This window comes from Pelodiscus sinensis, chromosome 14, assembly GCF_049634645.1.
Source record: "Pelodiscus sinensis isolate JC-2024 chromosome 14, ASM4963464v1, whole genome shotgun sequence".
In the NCBI taxonomy this organism is placed as follows: domain Eukaryota; kingdom Metazoa; phylum Chordata; order Testudines; family Trionychidae; genus Pelodiscus; species Pelodiscus sinensis.
Window position 1 is genome coordinate 3,576,785 of NC_134724.1, and position 19,156 is coordinate 3,595,940.

General features: G+C 39.0%; 1 protein-coding gene across 5 annotated transcripts in view; it reads right to left on the bottom strand.

Annotated features, from left to right (window-relative positions):
• Positions 1-19,156, bottom strand: part of IQCH (IQ motif containing H) — a 133,054-nt gene that overhangs the window by 84,705 nt on the left and 29,193 nt on the right. For all 5 annotated transcript variants that reach the window (XM_075896865.1, XM_075896862.1, XM_075896864.1 and 2 more), the window contains 5 exons: positions 16,935-17,149; positions 14,982-15,533; positions 14,286-14,352; positions 5,733-5,816; positions 2,431-2,606 (listed from right to left, as the gene is read on the bottom strand). In XM_075896865.1, the coding sequence (XP_075752980.1) occupies positions 2,431-2,606; positions 5,733-5,816; positions 14,286-14,352; positions 14,982-15,533; positions 16,935-17,149 (1,094 nt within the window). The remainder of the gene's footprint in view (positions 1-2,430; positions 2,607-5,732; positions 5,817-14,285; positions 14,353-14,981; positions 15,534-16,934; positions 17,150-19,156) is intronic.

The window sequence follows — 19,156 nt, forward strand, 5'->3', positions numbered from 1 at the left end:
ACACGGCGTGAAATCTAGTTCATTCCGCCTCAGATAGTGAGGTGATAGCCATGACCGGAGGTGCTGAGGGGGAGAGAATGTAGAAGCAAAGGGATGTGAGGAATCCTCAGGATTCCAACGGGGAATAACACAGAAACAATCACTGCTAAGCTGAGGAAAAGGTCATTTGTTTTATCATCACCGGTGCTGGCTTGTTTCAAGGCCTCCACAGCTAGGCCCTTGAGTCCAGATAAGCTCAGCTTGGCATCAGACTCAAAGTGGTGAGCAGAGGTGGTACGAAACCACTCAAGTCTGAGGCCAATTGAAGAATACCACAATTTAGAGCGGTCTCTGGGATGCTTTCCATTTTACCTGGCTGCAGCGATTCCCCAATGGCTCATGGTAGTAACAGGGGTTTGCCAGAGCACAAGCTTGTTTGGACCATGCACCCTTCTTTCTTGGGCCGTGTCCCTCAGGCAGAGGATTGGGCTCAGAGGTGGTGGCACAGCACTTGCATACAGTTATCACCACCCCGTGATTTCCCCTACACCAGCATCCCCACATAGTGGATCAAGTCAGTATTAAGGTTGCTTTGTACTGCCAGAGCTGGGACAGACTCCTTCATTTCAATCTATACTCCGGTACTTTGAGGATACTTTGAGGTAAATTTAAGTACAATGAGCAAAGACTTTACTCTCATGAACTGAAAGAAAGGTACCTAGAACAAACCTCAGAAGGTGTCAATTAGTACTCTACGCAGGCAAAACACTCACTGAACTCACAACTACTGAAGTCACTGGTGTTGTGCTGCAATAAGAAAGGCAGATTCTCTGTCAGGATGCCTCCATACTAAAATCAATACAGCTGTTTTCACTAGGACCTAAGATGTGGCAGATATCCCATAATAACCCCTTCAAAAGCCCATTGAAAGCATTAATAATTCAAAGTATCTTGCATTCATCGGAATGGTGCTTTCCATGGGGCCTCAACATACGGTATCGGCTCATAATATAGAGACTTTCAAAATTTCCTCTTGCACAATTTTCTGTAAACGCTCCTTAAAGCTGAACCACACACCTTAGCACTCCAGTGGGGGCAGACTCTGATATCCACTCTGAAAAAGTTCCATATAAAAAATCCTACACTGGATCATAGCTGACTTTGAAAGTTAAATACACTTAAACAAACAAGAATAAAACCAAAGCCTGATTCACGGGGTGGATTTAATATCCAAAATTTTTTACTTTAGACGATAAAGGACCAGCCAAAATCTGTTCTTGTACAAGCAGATTCACAAAGGTTGAACTTTTGGCATAGGATTGTTCCCATTCATGTCACGCTGAGTTTGGACAGAGGACTTGCCGATGAACAGCAGAACCATGTGAAAAGTGACTAATACTATTTTGGTGCCCGCTAACTTCAGAACACATAGAAAAATCTAGTCAAACCTATGTAATTCACTCATCTGTGTGGGGCATGCCTCTGTATTCATGTCGCACTCCCAGCAGCACTTGGCCCAGGTCGGGGAAGTAATGCTCCAACCAGCAGATCAAATTTGGTGATGAATTCTGGTCGTGTACCACCTAAGGCACGTTGTACATAAACTTAAGAAGACGTCTCTTAACTACCATGGAAATAGCAGGCACAATTATGGCCCTGACTCAGCAACCCATCTCTGTTCAACAAAGCACTTAAGCATGTGCTTCATTTTAGGCATGTGCTTAAAATTAAGCATGTACTTAGGTGTCTGATCAAACAGAAATGGATTTAAGAACATGCATAAAAAACTGCTGGTTTGGGGTCTAATAATAGAACTAACATCTGAAAGCCAACAAATTGACATGCTGCAGTAACAAAATATCCTTTGAAACTACTGATTTCAGCTCTCTCTCTCTCTCTCTCTCATATATATATATAACCTAAATCATGCTGTCCCTTCATTAAGTTCATGTTTCTTCTCAGACTATGTTCCAGGGTTTGGGTTTAAATTGGCCTAAGTTCAAAGCTAATATTACTACAAAATCTAAATTAAACACATTTAAAGTTCCACACACTTAAAAAAAGTTTTAAATTGGATTCCACTGCAATCAATACTCTTGAGGAATGAATACATGAATGGCTGTTCAGCTATAAGCAGCTACAATCTGAGCGATAGAAATGTTTTTATTGTTACGCTTTCCTTAGCATTATAAATCTACCAAATTCTAAGTCCCAGACAAATATTTAGAATAGACACCAGCCCTCAGACAATGGGATAAGACTTCCTCAACTAAGTCTATAAAACTAAACTGGGATATTTATTTCCCACAGTCTAACTAGTGGTCTAATCAGTAAAGCTCTTAAACTTGCAATAATATTTCACTGATGGGTACCAGAGCGTTACACGTTATAAAATTTCCAATTTAATTTTACTGCATCCCTCAAGCTGTAGTAATTAGAAGACAAACTCACAGGGAAGCTGTTTATAGCTTCAGGGGTGAGAATTTTGAACCTGTCCTGCAGGTCACCCATGTCCTCAGGGTTCCCAGATCTAACAGCTGCCTGCAGACCCAGGAGTTTATTGTAATACTGCAGTAACTCCTCACTTAGATGAAGGGGGCAGATGTAGATGACGTCCACGTTGGCATCTAAAACAAATGGGCACAATGTTCATTATACGTAGAAAGGTAAACTCCATTGTGAACTGACAGCTGATGATTCCTGACCATTTGCTAACAGACAGCATCCTTAAAAGCATACTGGAAATAAAATGAGAATTGTAATTCCCAAATCTTACTGCTTTACCTGCTTTTCTGTACTTCAGCATTTCTCTGAAGACAGGTCACTAACCCAAAGAAATAGCTAGTTTTCGGAATTAAATCTGCAGAACACATTGGAGGCAAAATTTCCAAAGCACTGCCAGGGGATTGGGTAGCACAACTCATATTAACATCAATGGGAATTATGCACTGCTTTAAACATGTATCCCATTAGCTTCAGTAAGTGATAAAAGTGTGCTATTAATTCCTGAAAGCTGATGAAACTGCAATTTCATACGCTGCTTCGATTCTGCATGGCCTGCTCCTATCCTCGCCCCTTCCATGTAAATGCTCAAAGCATGAGGGCAATATTAACTTCTGCAGAACAAACGGGTGAGCCGATTGGATTGTGAAATACCAAATCTACGTGGATGCATGTAAAACAAGTTGGTGTGAAAAGCTGTATGTCCAAACACTTAGGTGTGAAAAAAACGCCACGCGACTGGAGATGCCATTTTGGAAAATTTGACCCAGTGTGGTTTTTTTCTAAAACATTAATACTAGACATTGATGAGTTAACAGGCCTCAGAACATCAACCCAGTGTGATGCTGTGAAAAGCACTCTGAGACCTACAAATAATAAAAAAAAGCACTATCATGGTCTGAGCCAATTCCCATTGAAGTCAATTGTCTTGTCCAGAAACTAGACTGAGCCCTACAAGTACCAACAGTGATTATTATTACGGCAAGGGAAAATATAAGAAGGTGAAGCTACCATATCTAGGGGTAAATGTGGTAAGAAGGAAAACCAAGACTCGAAATAAAATAGTCCACTCATTTACTTTGCTTTGAAAACACCACCTGTTAAAAAAAAACCACACAGAGTGTTCAGCTGTTGCATAAAAAATAACACAAACTGAGGAGCTAGCTCATAATCTAAGCTTTGATTGCGCCCATATGTACGAATGCACAAAATTCATGATCACATTATTTCAAAAAGTAATTACAATGAAGATAACAGTCCATTTGACCTTTGGTCAATACTCAATATCACTTTCAGTCACTCTTGAAAATTTGCCAGCCAGGGTGCATAAACTGCTCACCCGCCCTCGCTGTGACAATGAAAAAGCTAATGAACAGGGCTCGACGATCGCGGCGAAAACCACTCGCCAGCCCCACCCTGCGCATGCACGAACCACTGGTGAACGGGGCAACTGGCTGAAATCTACTCGCACCGGGAGAGTAGATAAGTGGATTTGTCGAGCCCTGCTAATACCCTATGGTTTTGTCTATACTGCAAGGTTTTTGCTCAAAAAGCTTTTTTCGGAAGAGATCTTCCGCAAAAACTTCTTGTGCAAAAGCGCGTTCACACCTCAAAAGCACATCGCAAAAGCAATGTGCTTTTACACAAGAGAGTGTCCACACTGCATGGACACTCTTGTGCAAGAAAGTTCGGATTGCCATTCACAGAATGGCCATCAGAGCACCTGTGCTTTTTGCGATAGGTTCTTTTTGCACAAGAAACTCTTGTTGAGCATCTACACACACCTTTTTGCACAAGAACTCTTGCGCAAAAAGGAGTTATGCCTTGTAGAAGGAGGTATACCTACCCCGCAAAAAGCCCTCTGTTCTGTCCATTGACTGTAGTTTTTTTGTGCAAACACATTTGAGATATGGATGCTCAGCGGGTTTTTGCGCTAAACCGGCTGCTTTTGCACAAAACCCCTGTAAGTGTAGACATAGCCTATCGGAAAGTTACCTGCTCAGGGCAGGGTACAGTGAGTGAGCAGAATTTTGCAAGGCTGAATTAAACACTGCTAAGACTACCCCTGCAACAGCTACCAAGATCTTTTGGGGCCTTTTTAGGATGGGGGGAGGGAGGAAATTAAGTGAAATCACTCAATATTCTCAGAACCTCCTTTGCCTCCTCCACTTTCCTTCTGTCTACACCACTTGTCTGCTGCTTATTCAGTTTCAATTGCAACTTTGCTGCTGCTGTTTCTGGTAAATGTGTTCATGCAGACCACATGGTACACCCAAAGTGCTGTCAAATGCACAAAGTAAATGAATGGGGAAAAAAAGAACAAAATGAAAAATCTCTCTAAGTGCCTTCAGTTGTAATCTTAGGATTTATTTCTAGGCTATTTATTGCTAAGTACAAAATTCTCTGATGGAAATGCAATTTTCATGTTTGCAGATATGAAGGTGAGAAGAAACCGTTCGATCATTAAGGCTGACTCCTATACAACTCATTAACATTCTCCCTTTCAGTTTTGAACAAACAATGTAGATGTAACTAATGTATCATTAAAAAACCCTCCAAAAAATAAAAACCAACTGTATTATGGAAAAACAACATTAGTGCCTAGATAATATATAAAGGCAATTACATTATTATTTTAGGCTACTGTAAATTTCTGGATCTAACATTTTTGTTACAAAGTTACTAAATGGCATTTATGAAATAATAATGACAATGAAATATATATGAATCATGTAAAGCGTGTCATTCCAGGGAGCCAACAAAGTTGGTTATTGACAAATTAATATCCTTCATTGCCTTGCTTAAAGAAGAACTGTCATGCTGGGAAAACTTTCAGATCTATGTTTCTTACTTCATTTGCTAATTTTAAACAAATGGTTTAAATAAAGGCTTACTCTTCCCCCCCATCTTCTCTCCTAGCATGATTCTGAATGCATAACTGGCACTGCCTAATTATTAGTCAGTTCTGTAGAGTGCTAAGCTCCCGGTCTGCCAAGAAATGCTCAGCACTGTGCAGAATCAGAGCCTTAGTTCACTGCAGAATCAAGAATAGCAAGTATGTTCCTCTTATGAAAATCTCAGAGAGCAGCAAATGGCATAGAGGGCAATCAGCTACAGAAAAGTGCTTTTGCATTTCAATACTCTCTGCATTCAAGATTATTACAGCAAAAAAGTCCCCCCATCCATGTGCTTTTCTTTAAAAATAGGAGAAAAACAACAAAAATGTAGGCAGCTGACTGCTCTTACTATACCTAGTATGTCACACAGTCTCCCCATCTGCAAGTTCTGCTGAAGAGCAAAATCAGGAGCAGCTTTGCGAATACACTGGGAATACCCTAAAAAGAAAATAAGTTACCAACATCTATTAATAAAAATCCTCATATATCTTTCAAAGAGATAAGATTTTAGATAAGCTAATTACATTTTTCCTTTGAAAATCATTGTTTAAAATGTATTTTGTAGTTATTCTACCCATAAGAATTAAATCCTTATTTATTTTAAAGAAATATTTTGAAATGCAAACGCAGAGCACAACTCTGTTCCTATTCAAATTAAACACAAAACTGCTGCTGATATAACTGGAAGGAGAATTAGGCCAATAAAAAGCATGCTAAGAAGCTGATTCTGCTACTAAAGCTTCAATCTATTTATTTTTATTATTTTATTTCTTTTACTAATGCCATAAAACTCCCAGAACCAGGATCATGCAAGCGCACTGAGGTTTTGTGACATGCAAGGACGGAAGTTCCATGCATTGTGAGAAATGCAGAATATGCTCAAATTCCAAAAGTGTCATTTATTAGGTTTTAGAATCCATAGCTCCCATGCAATATTTTAAAAACAGTATTTCAGATTCATTCTTGTCTGACAGCCAAATTTAAGCAAAACACCTTCTAGTCTGAAGTAAGAATTTGCTGGAACTGAGCACTAAAGAAAACCCATGCACCAAAGAGACTCAATCAATCAAAATAAATTAAAATAAACAAACGCAGCTAATGTTTAGTACTAGCAGAAGCCCCACTGAGCAGGTATTTTTTATGCTATGCCAATTTTCAGAAAAATATAAATTTCGACTTAGGGCCTCTTAAGTTGTTGAACCTAAAATATCCTCATGCCTCCCTCTAATGTGACTATATTTTTAGGAACTGTAGAAGTGAGGCATTTAACCTTTCAAACCTGGCATTCCTACAAAAGTTTTTCAATCCTCTTGTTTGTTAAGACTCTTCTTGGTGGAGGCATTCTGAAAGAAGTGTTTTATCAACTAAACAAACATAGAATCATGTGTGTGAATTTAATTAGCTATTTTCGTTAATGGACAGGAGCAGCATCATGCCTGTGTGTGATGAGATTTTTAAATAAGGACTTCAGTATTAAAACCTGTAGTGCTTTATAATCCCAAAAGTACATTTTTATGTGTATTTTATTTGGGTTTGCGCACGTTATAGTTTTTAAAGCCGTAGAGAAAAGTAAGTTCACCTTCCGATCAAGCAGTCTATTCCATTAGCACATTGTTCTTCAAACAAAGATAAAAAGCAACCAAAAATGAATAATTACAAAAGACACCTAGAATACAATCTCATTGATATCTGATCACTCTGTTTCAGAGGATGTAATGTCTGGATGACTAACAGTCTGTGTGGGCTAGGATTATCTTTCTGAAGGGCAGGTTTCTGATTATTCCCTCACCTTCTAAAATGCTCCTCTAAATGACATGTTTATAGTGACTATAATCTTTAATTTCAGAGATTTTAAAATGTAGCTAATTCTAAATGAACCGGCTAGAAAAAGATTCTAATAAAAACATCAGATCAATTGCCAGCAGAGACAGTTGTCATTAAATCAATAGGATGTGTGACCTAATACCCAGTGTTTAATGTAGACTCTGAAGTGGTCTGTTAACAAGATCGGGTGACATTAAGATGTTAAGTTTTCCATACATCTGAACATGGCTAACCACGTGGTCTGATTAAAATTTGCCTAAATTCTAAAATATTAAATATTAGTAAGATAACAGTATTAATAGATTTATACAGAGTACTGCTATTTCACCTTTTATTATAAGGAATTTGCTTTTGGTAAGAAAATTAGCCATGACTAACCAGCAACATTCTTAGTTTGTCAGTGTAGTTCTATACATAAGAACACAAGAACAGCCATACTGGGTCAGACCAAAGATCCAGCTAGCCCAGTATCCTGTCTGCCCACAGTGGCCAATGCCAGATGCTCCAGAGAGAGTGAGCACAATAGGGAAGCAGCAAGTGATCCCATTTCTCTCCTCCACTCCCAGTCTCTGACAGAAGCTAGGGACACCATTCCTACTCAGCCTGTCTGTTAGCCAGGGCTCTACAAATAGTGTAATCTACTCACCCGTGGCTAGTAGATTACACCACGGAAGAGCCGGCACAGAACCACACGGCTGATGAGCAGGGCTCGCCGCCACTCGGCGAGCCCTGCTAATAATCATCGATGGACTGATCCTCCATGAATTTATCTAGTTCTTTTTTAAATCCTGTTAAGAGTCCTGGTCTTCACAACATCCTCTGGCAAGGAGTTCCACAGGTTGATTGTGCACTGTATGAAGAAAAATTTCCTTTTGTTTGTTTTAAACCTGCTGCCAATTAATTTCATTTGGTGACCCCTAGTTTTTATGTTATGGGAACGAGTAAATAACTTTTCCTTATTCACTTTCTCCACACCAGTCATGACTTTATAAACTCTCTTCGTCTCCTCTTTTCTAAGATGAAAAGTACCAGTCTTTTTAATCTCTCTTCATATGGCACCCATTCCATAGCACTAATCATTTTTGTTGCCTTTTCTGAGCCTGAACATATGTGCATGATCCATAGAAGCAATGACCCAAAGGAAATATCAAGTAATTAAATTCTAAAAGATTTAGTCCAAACATCTTAAAGGCAACTGCTAATGTCCAGTGCCTCAACTGAGAGACACAGAGCTTCCTATTGAGTGGTCCTGAGTACCCATTAATTTAAACAGCAGTTGTGAATAGGGTACCATTGTTCAGTGTCGGTCTCAACTGAGGCACTCCAAATTAGTGGATGCTTCTGAAAAATCTTGGCCTCAACCGCATGAAAAATTAAATTTTACAACCCGCCTCAAAGGTCTGTGAGGGAAAACTTAGGCACAGATAAATCAAATAATTAGCCCAAAATCATACACTAAATCAGCGATAGAGCAGGGAGTAAAATCCAAGTACCTGACACCCGCTCATGTTTCTAATCCACTAACTATGGGGCTTAATAATTACTAAATTTTAGACACAGGAAACAAACAAATTGGTTGCCATGAACTAAACAGTTTCATATTTAGGAAGAAAATATTTAATGTTGTCATTTGGAAAATGCATCATTATTTTAAGCGGCAAATATTAAATTTTCCGCTATAGAACAAATTTCAATAATTTTTACATTGATGATGTTCTGCAAATGAAAAATACCAGCTACAGTATGTAATTTTCTAAAATTAGCTACCTAAATACTAATGACACATCATGTCATGAATAAATTGTGTGACATCTTTATGCCATTGACGTCAATAACAAAATTCCAATTTTACCCCCAGGCATGCCAGGCACCTTCCAGCTAACAGCATTCGCTATACCAATGGTGAATCCTGTCACCTGGCTGCTGAGCGGTACTATTCATGAAAGCCTTTTTCTGATCCACCTGTTGCAGCTTTCTTCAACTTACCAGTATCACAGCCTCATAGAAAGGCAGAGCTGGACAGGGTCCAAGTCACCAAGTCCAGCCCTTGCATTGTGGCAGAACAATGCAAACCTGGCCAACCCCTGAAATGGTCTTTGTCCAACCTGTTTTTAAAAACCATGAATGATGGGGATTCCACAGTCTCTCTCTGGAATCAGAGTTTAAATAAACTTATAGTAAAAGTTTTCTACAATATCTAGACTAAATCTCTCTTGCTACAGATTAATCCCATTACTTCCTGTCCAATTTTCAATGGCAATAGATAGGCTGCCAACGGTGGGGGGAGGGATGCAGAGAGAGCCCTGAGTCCTTTAAATCACTACTGGAGCCCCCTGCAGAATACTTGGGAGTGGCATTGAGGGCGAATTAGAGGAGGCGTGGCACAGTCTGAGTGGTGCTGAGAGCTGGCGGCTCTAGCCCCACCCCTTCCACTCGAGGCCCCTGCCCCTTCAGGGGATCCAGAGCCAAGTTTTCTCTGTCCTCCACCCACATTGCTCAGGGCCCAGCAAAGTAAGTCACCAGCCCCAGAAATAGAGAACAATTGATCACTGTCCTTTTTATAACAGCCCACAATTAGTATATATAAATTACGCTTACATCTCCGTGTTAACAGTGCACTTCCGCTTCTGATATGTGCAGTTATGCATTTATTTTAGCTCTTCCTAAAACTCTGGGCACAGCTGGGTTTGGTTTTTTTAAAGGGTCTGAAATGTTAAAGCAATTTTGCAACTACAGAATCTCTGAATATGAACTCAAGCCATAACCATAGATCCTCTTTTTGAGTCGGAGGCCTAACCTGGGGTTGTGTACCCTGACAGCATGAGTAAATAATACTTCCAATTGGAGTTAAAATCAGTGATGTGGTGATATTTTGGACTCCCAAACCTGCAGCATATTAGAGGCTGGTGATATGCACATTCCCTCACATTCCACATCAATCAACCATGATGTGCCAATGGCTGAGCTGGACTACAGAAAAGCTCAATGTCTTAGAGTGAGAACTGAGGATTTCCAAGTGCAATGAGTCGTCATGGTACCAAAAGGACACAGAGGCATTTGCTTCTTTAACATCAGTTTCACACCAACATACCTACATTGATGTCAATGGAGTTACTCCTAATTTACACTGGGGTAAAAGATAGTCAGAGCTCTACTGAAAACAGAAGTAGAATATAATGGTAAAGGGAATATGTTGCTTCCCCTTCTCACTCTTCCCCTGCCAGGATCTAGTAACCTTTCTACATATGTTTTGCAGGTCCTTTTTAGTGCCTGTCGCCCCACAAAGAGTCCTTAATACTTTTCAAAATTGAGTCTGAAAATAAAAGCAGTGACGTGAAGCAGGGAGGTGGCAAAAACATAACAGTGTAAGAAAATTGGGGTTTGGGGGGTTTTGCCTATAGAAAAAGAGGGAAGAAAGATAGCTGGAATTTAATGAGCACATATGCTAAAACATATCTCTATTTTGTCCAATATATGTGGCATATTTACTTTAAAGTACTTGTATTTATGGAAACACCATTTTCTAAAAGACTGAGTATTGCATAGGCATTACACTCTCATGTAGCAGTAAGAAGGGGTTAAAATGGGGAGGCAGCAGTGAGAGGAGGGAGGGAGAGAAGGAAAGGAGATGCCACAATAACTATATATTATAAACAGTTCTGCAGAGCAATGTTATTGAGTGGAGCAGTAATGTTATTAGGAAATAAGTCCACAGTGTCTTTGTGTTGTAATAAGAGACTCTTCTCGGGATAAGATAAAACATAATTCCAGAACTAGAATATCTTACTGCAATTATACATTTTTAACATTCACATATTAATTTAATAAAATGATAAATTCTCAGTGGATAATTACAGCCCATTAACGTTTTTACTTGCAGTACATGTTAAAGAAAAAAAATTATGTTAGTGCAAGTATGAATGGAATTTGACCTAGAATCAGGTCAAAGTTAGGCCCAAATTTAATTTTTGCAAAAACAATTAAAAGAAAATTCTATAACTTAAAAGCACCCAATGAAAATAATTATATCAAAATAATAACCATTCTCCTACAGTATTTGCAACTGACATATTGCAGCACTGTAGTAAAGCATTAGAATTTGAAAGTGAAATTAACTAGAAAGTATTTCTAATCAAACGTGAAACTGACTAGCCTGTTTTCACTATACTAACAAAGAGGAAATGCAAAGAGCAACAAACTGTTTAAATAATTAAAATTGTATTTTTAAAATCCAGTTTTAATAAAACAAGACTTTGTTACTAGTAAAATGAACATAGAAATGTGCTCCTTACAGAACTATGATTTTTAATCTGACAGTGTCTTGTTAACCAATCATCTCATTTAATAGTTCCTTTAGTTATGTGCAGCAAATGGGTTACGGTCCTATAATGTTCTTCAAGCTGAAAAAAGCAAAGAAATTCAGAGTTAAGAACGTGGCCTAATTTTGGTTGGGTCCCAGCTGCATGAGAAGTGATTCAGGCTTTGACACAAGTGAAATCCTGGCTTCGAGGAAGTCAATGGGAATTCAATGGGGCGGTCTTAATCAACTATACGGGAAAGGAAAAATATTGCTAGTGAAGAAGACTTTGTCAAACATGAACTTCTTGGTGCTCAGCACTTGTGTCCCAAGTTTATGGTTACTTAGACATATTCTTATGTTCATACGACTCAATTTCTTTGCGCTGTTGAAGTCAGCTGGAATTATGTGTAAGTAGTGTTGAGTAGGGTCATTATGTTTTATAGATACGTTGTATCTTCCGATTATGAAATGAATATTATTTGTTCAAAGAGGAGTGTAGCCTCTCATGTAAACATGTAATCAAGCTTATTTATTCCAATGCTCAATTAGTCGACAAAAGAGGAATTGCTTTGGTATCTTGGCTACAAGTAATTAGTGTTTTTCAAAACACGTATTATTATAGTACTTGTCAGAGCAAAAATAACAATCAGAGAAGATCTGATAAATTACAATGACAGTAAATGGAAATGCCTTGGTTATGGGTGAAAAATCTTATGAAAATATTTTTGAAAAACAAAACCTATGCAAAGAGGAATATTTAAAAATTTCAGGTTGTTCCAGCTTTATTTTTTAAATACTTGAAAGGGACTTAGTTCATAGAACTGAAAAGCCTTCATGTTTTCAGTTTTTTAAATGTAGGTTATATTTAAAAGTCTGTTAAGTGTCAATCTGCTTAGCTTCCAGCTATGGTCTTTTATATTTGCGTATCTTAAAAGCAGCCCAACTTTTTTTAAAATTCTGTTTTCAGTCTGAATCTCTTATAAACGAAAAAAAGAACAAAGCTTTTATGCTAATTTACAACATGAACAAAATGCTAATAGGAATCCAAAATATATCTAAAAAACCTGAATTCTGTAAAAGAAGTATCAATGCAATTGCATATATTTACTGTAATAAACATGAATATACTTTTCTTACAATACCATAAGAATCCCTATTTTGATTGACATAATTTTAATATTTTCTTCATTTAATAGTTAGAAAATTACCAGGTGTACATATAAGAAAACATTTGAACTCATAATAAAAATATACCTAATACAGCCTATTTATTCTTTTAAAGAGAGGAGATTCCTGTCTAGAGCCTGAATCCTATAGCTTCTTACAGGCATGTAGGCTGCTGCATACAATAAATTGCAGAATAAGGCCTAGGCATCAGGTCAAATGCCAAATGAAAATGGACTCCCTATTTAGTTTAAACAAGTCATCAAGAAGTCCTAAAAATATTTTGAATTATATTTGTATATTTTGCTGGAAGGTAACAGAAACATTTGAATATCAGGCACATTTCACTTTAAAAAAGAAAAGAGGTTTTAATATTTATCTATTATGATACCAAAATTTTGAAAACAACTTGAAAACCATTTGTTGCTTAGCAATACTGCTGACATTTGAATTTACAGATATAATTAACAAATGTTTTCCTTCTACAACTGGTCTCCCTCTCCATTCCCATTTTCATTGGGTTTAAAACCACTGGAATTTAAATATTATCTTTAAATTTTCATGCTCCAAATTATAGTTCTGATGCACGATTAAATCTGGTATAGTAATTTGTGACAATTTAATATCAATGTGCAAATAAAAACATTGTTTCATAGGCTATACATTTATGTAAACATAATGTGCATTGTGCAAAACTAACTTCTCATGAAAATCAAAAGGATATATATTCTATAAATATAAAGAGACAAAACTTAGCCAAGTTTTCATTAATTCAAATCTAAGCCAGTTCAATTCATAAAATCCTAACTCTCTAAGGTCAATTAATTTGCTATGAAAGCATAGCAAATAAATCAAATCACAAACATTTTGACAGCAATTCATGTTTTAAGAGATTATTGGTGCATTTTGGAAATTCCCAAGAAATCATATTCTGTAATTTCTAAACAACTACACTTGGCTACTGCTTTGCAGAAAACAGCTTTTAAGTTCCCCAATTCATAAATGTAATTAAATAATTACATTAGTGCTAATTAACATGAAACTGCAGATTATTTAAGCGCAAAAAACACTATTCAACTTCTTAATTATTCTTGTTCACACAGCATTTCCTTTTGCTCAGGCGCCCTAGGTGCAAATAAAGCATCCCATCTGCTCGTAATTAGAACTAAATAATTTCAGAGAATGTAGCTTATCATTTTGACTGCACATTTGATTAAAATCAGTGTACAAGCAATACCCTGGCTTACTGCTGTAACAGCAACAACACACACAGGCACACATTCGTCTATCATTAAAGAAGACTGAAAACATTATCTGTTATTTCGGGGGGGGGGAGGGAATACAACTTTTTAGTTCATTTCATACAGATGAAAGCGAATTACAGCAAATCACCTCTCCACTGAATAGCGGCCTCCACATAATGACTTTATTTGCTTAATCCCCAAATTAAACGCCGTTTCGAGCGAGGGCCCTGTGTTATTACTCTCATCATGTTGAGAACATTTTCCTGCCGAGACCAATTTGAATAAAACAAGGGGCCTTCCTTGAACTCAATCAAGGAGTCATAATGTGGTGGGTAATAGAGGTTGCTGATAGATTTGCAGGCAAAAGTGTTATACCTAATGATGGGATATGGATAATAGTCCTCCTGGAGGTCCTGATGCGATTCCAGTTGGCTGCCAGATGCTAAAAATCAAGAAGAGCATTGATCAGTGACAGGAAGCTATAGTGGATTCATCTAGTCAAACTTCAGCTGTTTTTCCACTGTACAGTTAAGCCAGGCATAAATTATATTAATTGATTTAATTACATACTTAAAACATCTTCCCCAATTAATTTAATTAGGTGGCTACATGAAGCTACTGGCAGGGGAAGATTAGAGGCTGCTCACTTAATTAACAGAATATGAATGAAAAAAAAGAAAGCAAACATAAATGAAATTGTGAGCACTAATTAAAAGGCTGTCTACAAACTTAAATACTTTCTGACAAAGTGGTGACAGCAATGTAGACAAGAGAGGGATTTTTTTCCAGCCAATTTACTGCCACAAGGTATATATAGGGAGCTACAGTAATGCAGTTAAAACATTGATTTTCTGACAGAACTACCAAAGTCATAGTGAAGGGACATTTTCCATAGAAAAATTGCAACAGATTCTGCAGCCACAAAGGCTGAATCCCTGATGAAGGATGAAATATGATGCTCGGACAAGTGTATGGTTAAAGGGAAAAAAATGGAAACAGCTTATTGTGATTACTCAAGCAAGAGATGTTTAGAAAAGAAGTGCTGCTGTAGCAGCTGGCAGCACAGCACACCTTGGCCCTGATGTAAAAATTCTCCAGGTGTCTCTGACGTGATTCCTTCAGGGTCTTTTTTACACGTGCCATGTGATTATGCAGGAGCCAAGAAATGGCAATCACACCTGATGCCCACTGCTGCTGCCTGTAATAGATGTAGGCTTTTCTGGCCTTATAGCGCCTCCATGTTGCTTGGATCTTTGTGGCAGCCATTTCAGTACCATGTTGCCCTTTGTATCTCTGGCCAGGTTGATTTAAGATCCTTTTCACAGTTGTTCGGTTCTTTATCACTGACAGAAGGTCATCTCTGGTCAGCCTCTGGTTAAGTTCAAAGTCCGATAGGAGCTCTAACAAGTTCTTAGTCTTTATTATAGCCAAGGGTACAGCATAGTCCTTGAGAAGCTTCTCTACATGTTCCAAGAAAGAAAGAATACCTCCCCAGGATAAACAAAAGTGCTGTTTGAATGCCACAAAGTCTGGAGCCTTATGATCTATAGTGCCATTGTAAATAGTTAGATCATAATCCAAAAATGTACTCTGCAAGGGCTGAGGTGACACCATAGGTGGGCTCTGTGGAAAGAGAGCACAGCCACACGTTAACAGTAATTACAGATACTTATAAATTACTGGATAAGACATACTACCATTTTATCGTTTACCACACAACTGTAGGAAATTACAGATCAAGAAATGTTTTCCTTATATCGACTTAACATATACACATCATGGGTATGTCTAGGCTACAGGCTTCTGTCGACAGAAGTTTTGTCAACAGATACTGTCGACAAAGCTTCTGTGACAAAGAGTGTCTAGACTACATCCAGTTCTGTCGTCAAAGCAAGCCGCTTTGTCGACATGACAGTGTAGACGCAAAGGACAGTGTAGATGCAATAACGCCTTCTGTCAACAGAACTCTGTCGACAAAAGGTGTTATTTCTCGTAGAATGAGATTTACAGCCATTGACAAAGCCGTCAACAACGCAGGTATAGTTTTGTCAACAAAAGTCCACTTTTTTCGACAAAATCCTGTAGTCTAGGCTCACCCCATGAGAACAAAGGCTGGCCTGTACATACCTTAAAACTCATTACCAGAAAAGTGCCTTAAGAGGTCACTCAAACTATTAACATTTTTATAGGACTATATTAGGTGCTATGGGGAACTCTGCTGGATGTTATCATATATAAAACAAAGCTCTATGGGAACTCTGATTTGCTCAGTTGATCCCAATTCTATATGATTTCTCTGACAACAGCTTTCCAACATTATCATCTCCTTCATAAGATGTCCATCAATCCTGAGAAATGGGAAACATCCTTTCCTACACATTTGCCAAGATCAACACTCCCAGCTCCCAAAACTCACTACTTCTGTATTTTACCACAACTTTTGTCGTCACTGGACACTTCACGCAGTTCACCAGATTTAGCTTTTGTTCCAACTTCACTTATTTAAAGGAACTTATTTGCAGTGTTATTTCCTATTTCAAAATAGGAAATTAGAATTTGATACTTTCTAATTTCCTAGCCTGATTCACCAAGCTTGTTTTATTTCTTCTTTTCATTTCTCATCTGGGCCACAGCATGCATCAGCATGCTAGTGACACAGAAGTCTTAAAAGGTCAAGCAAAACATCAAGCCCTGATTGGCATGCAGTCCTGTAATTCAGGTGCATGTAAAGGGAAGGAAACATCATAGATGCCAAGGACCATCAAGCCTCAGTAATAACTGAAGACTCGGGTGCAAACTCTCCAACAGCTGCAGGTGAGACATTCTATTTGCCTATATGAACGATGCAAGAATTATAGGAGACACTTAGCAAACGGGCGCTTGAGGAAGGTTTTCTATTTACTTCAGCTGGCTTTAGATTAGGCCCTAATGCCCTGATTCAGTGGTGCACTACTGTGTCTTAAGCAACCTTTGATGAACACAGAACTGAAAATCGACACAACAAAATCGAATTGTCATCAATACCTTTGGCTGAGGGGAAGTGCTTTTTTCCAACTCCAGCTCTTGAGCTGGTTGTGTCCATAATCGCTTTGATTTCTTAGCTGACGTCATGGAGCTGCTGGATGGAGGTGGAGCGATGCTACCTTTGTTGGAGGAATAGGAGTCATCAGGACCTTTCTGAGAGTCTGGAAAGATGAAGATGTCTGTGCCAGCAAAGTCCACTTTGCTCCCAGTCCCTCCTGTACCAAGAGAACAATGCAATGCAAGGTTGTATGGCTAAGAAGAAATATCGTACAATAGAAATAAAGTGCAATTTCACCAACTGAAATGGGCACAGAAGCTATTTTACTCTGATGTCCAAATAGGTTGCCATTTCCAAAAGACATAATCCAGATATTAAGTGTTGACCAAACCAGCAGTATTTTTGGAGGAAAGTATTAATGATATAACTTTGTCATCAAATGCTAATAACAGACTGAAAGACAATCAATCACACAAGTACTGTGATCAGGTTACAGAAAACCATAGCAATTTTTAATATACGTTTTCTAAACTACTATACCTGCCAAAAGTATATCTGCTTTCCATAATATATTAAAGCAATGTATATTATATCACACACTCCTTAAATGCTTGTCATTTTCATTCCATGTGATCCCATGCCACTGCCATGATAACTCATGGCCCTTTGTTTTATTTTTTGGTTACATCCATCCATTACGAAGCCTTTCAAATCCAAACCAATTGCAGTTTGGCTCATTTGTGGACTTGCACATGGTTGCCACATGGACTTCAGCCTTTCTATATGGATGTATGCAGCAAGAGAACACCAGATTGGAGTAGATTCTGCATTCCAACGTTCAGGTCTGGGGTACCGTATTTTCCGGCGTATAAGACGACTTTTGATGCTAAAAAACATCCCCCAAAAATCGAGGGTCGTCTTATACGCCGGGTATACAGGCGGCGGGGCAGCCCAGGCAAAGCCTCTGGCAAAGCCTCAGAGGCGCGGGACCCTGCCGCTGCTGCGGCTTTCCTCCCGGTGCCTCTGGTCTGCTGGGGACCGTCTCCAGCAGACCAGGGACACCAGGAGCAAAGCCGGGGAGAGGCGGAGGGGCGCTGGGGTATAAGACGAAAACCTATCTTTTAACTAAAAAATTAGGGGGTCGTCTTATACGCCCAGTAGCCTTATACGCCGGAAAATACGGTACTTTGTTAGTACTCTGAGTAATTCTCTGATTTTCCTCCTGCTTCGATACTCGATGTAGCTCCTTCCAGTGTCTTGACAATATTAATTCTTAATCAACTAGCCTAAGTCATGGTTGAATTATGGATTTTACTCACTATTGAACACTGGGGGCCAGATTTCAAAGATATTTAGGCAACTACAGATGCAGATAAGCGTCTAGCGGCATTTTCAAGAGTGTCCCGTGCCAAATTCTGGTTGAAAGCCTCTGGAACTCCACGCTCAGCGTGCATCGGAGTATAAACTCGGGTGGCTTTGGGGGGAGCCTGGAGTAGGCCCATGGTTCCCCAACAGGCAGTTTCTCCTGGGGGCATTCTGCAGCAAAACATTAAAAATGCTGTGCACAAGATCTTCAAATTCTGCAAAATTCTGCTCATTTTATTTGTCAATATAACACTATCACACCAGTTTTATTTTGGAAATTCATTTCATAACACCTGTCAGCAACTACGTCCCTAACAATACAGACACACACACAAGAATTCCCACGAGAAGAGAGTTAAAGAAACCCTCACGACAACCCTGTTCCTGTTTCTCTGCCCCCACCCTCACAGAGCCCAGCCAGGAGGGCCACTCATTCCCGCCCCACCCCCAGCCCAGACACTCCCCCCCCCCCCCAAAGCCTTGGCTTCCAGAGGGAGAGAGAGCCTTATGCCGGGTTCTAGGCTTGCACAGATTTTCCTGTGCACTGCTGCTTTCTTCCTTCACGGCACGCTGGGAACTGTAGCCGCTGGTAAACCCCCTAGTTCCCGCTCTCTCCCCCAACACACAACCCGTTTCTTGTATTTTCAAGCTGGGATCTGCAGGATCCAGTCACCCTGTAGTGGCAGCCAGCAGCACAGCAGTCCATTTCTGTGGGGATAAAAGGAAATTCTGCACATACCACCTTAGTTTCTGCAAAATTCTACATTACATAGTAGTGCAGAATTCCCCCATGAGTACCAGCTCTTATCTAATATATCCACACATCAGGGAAGCAGCCTGGATCTGGCCCCTACTCAAA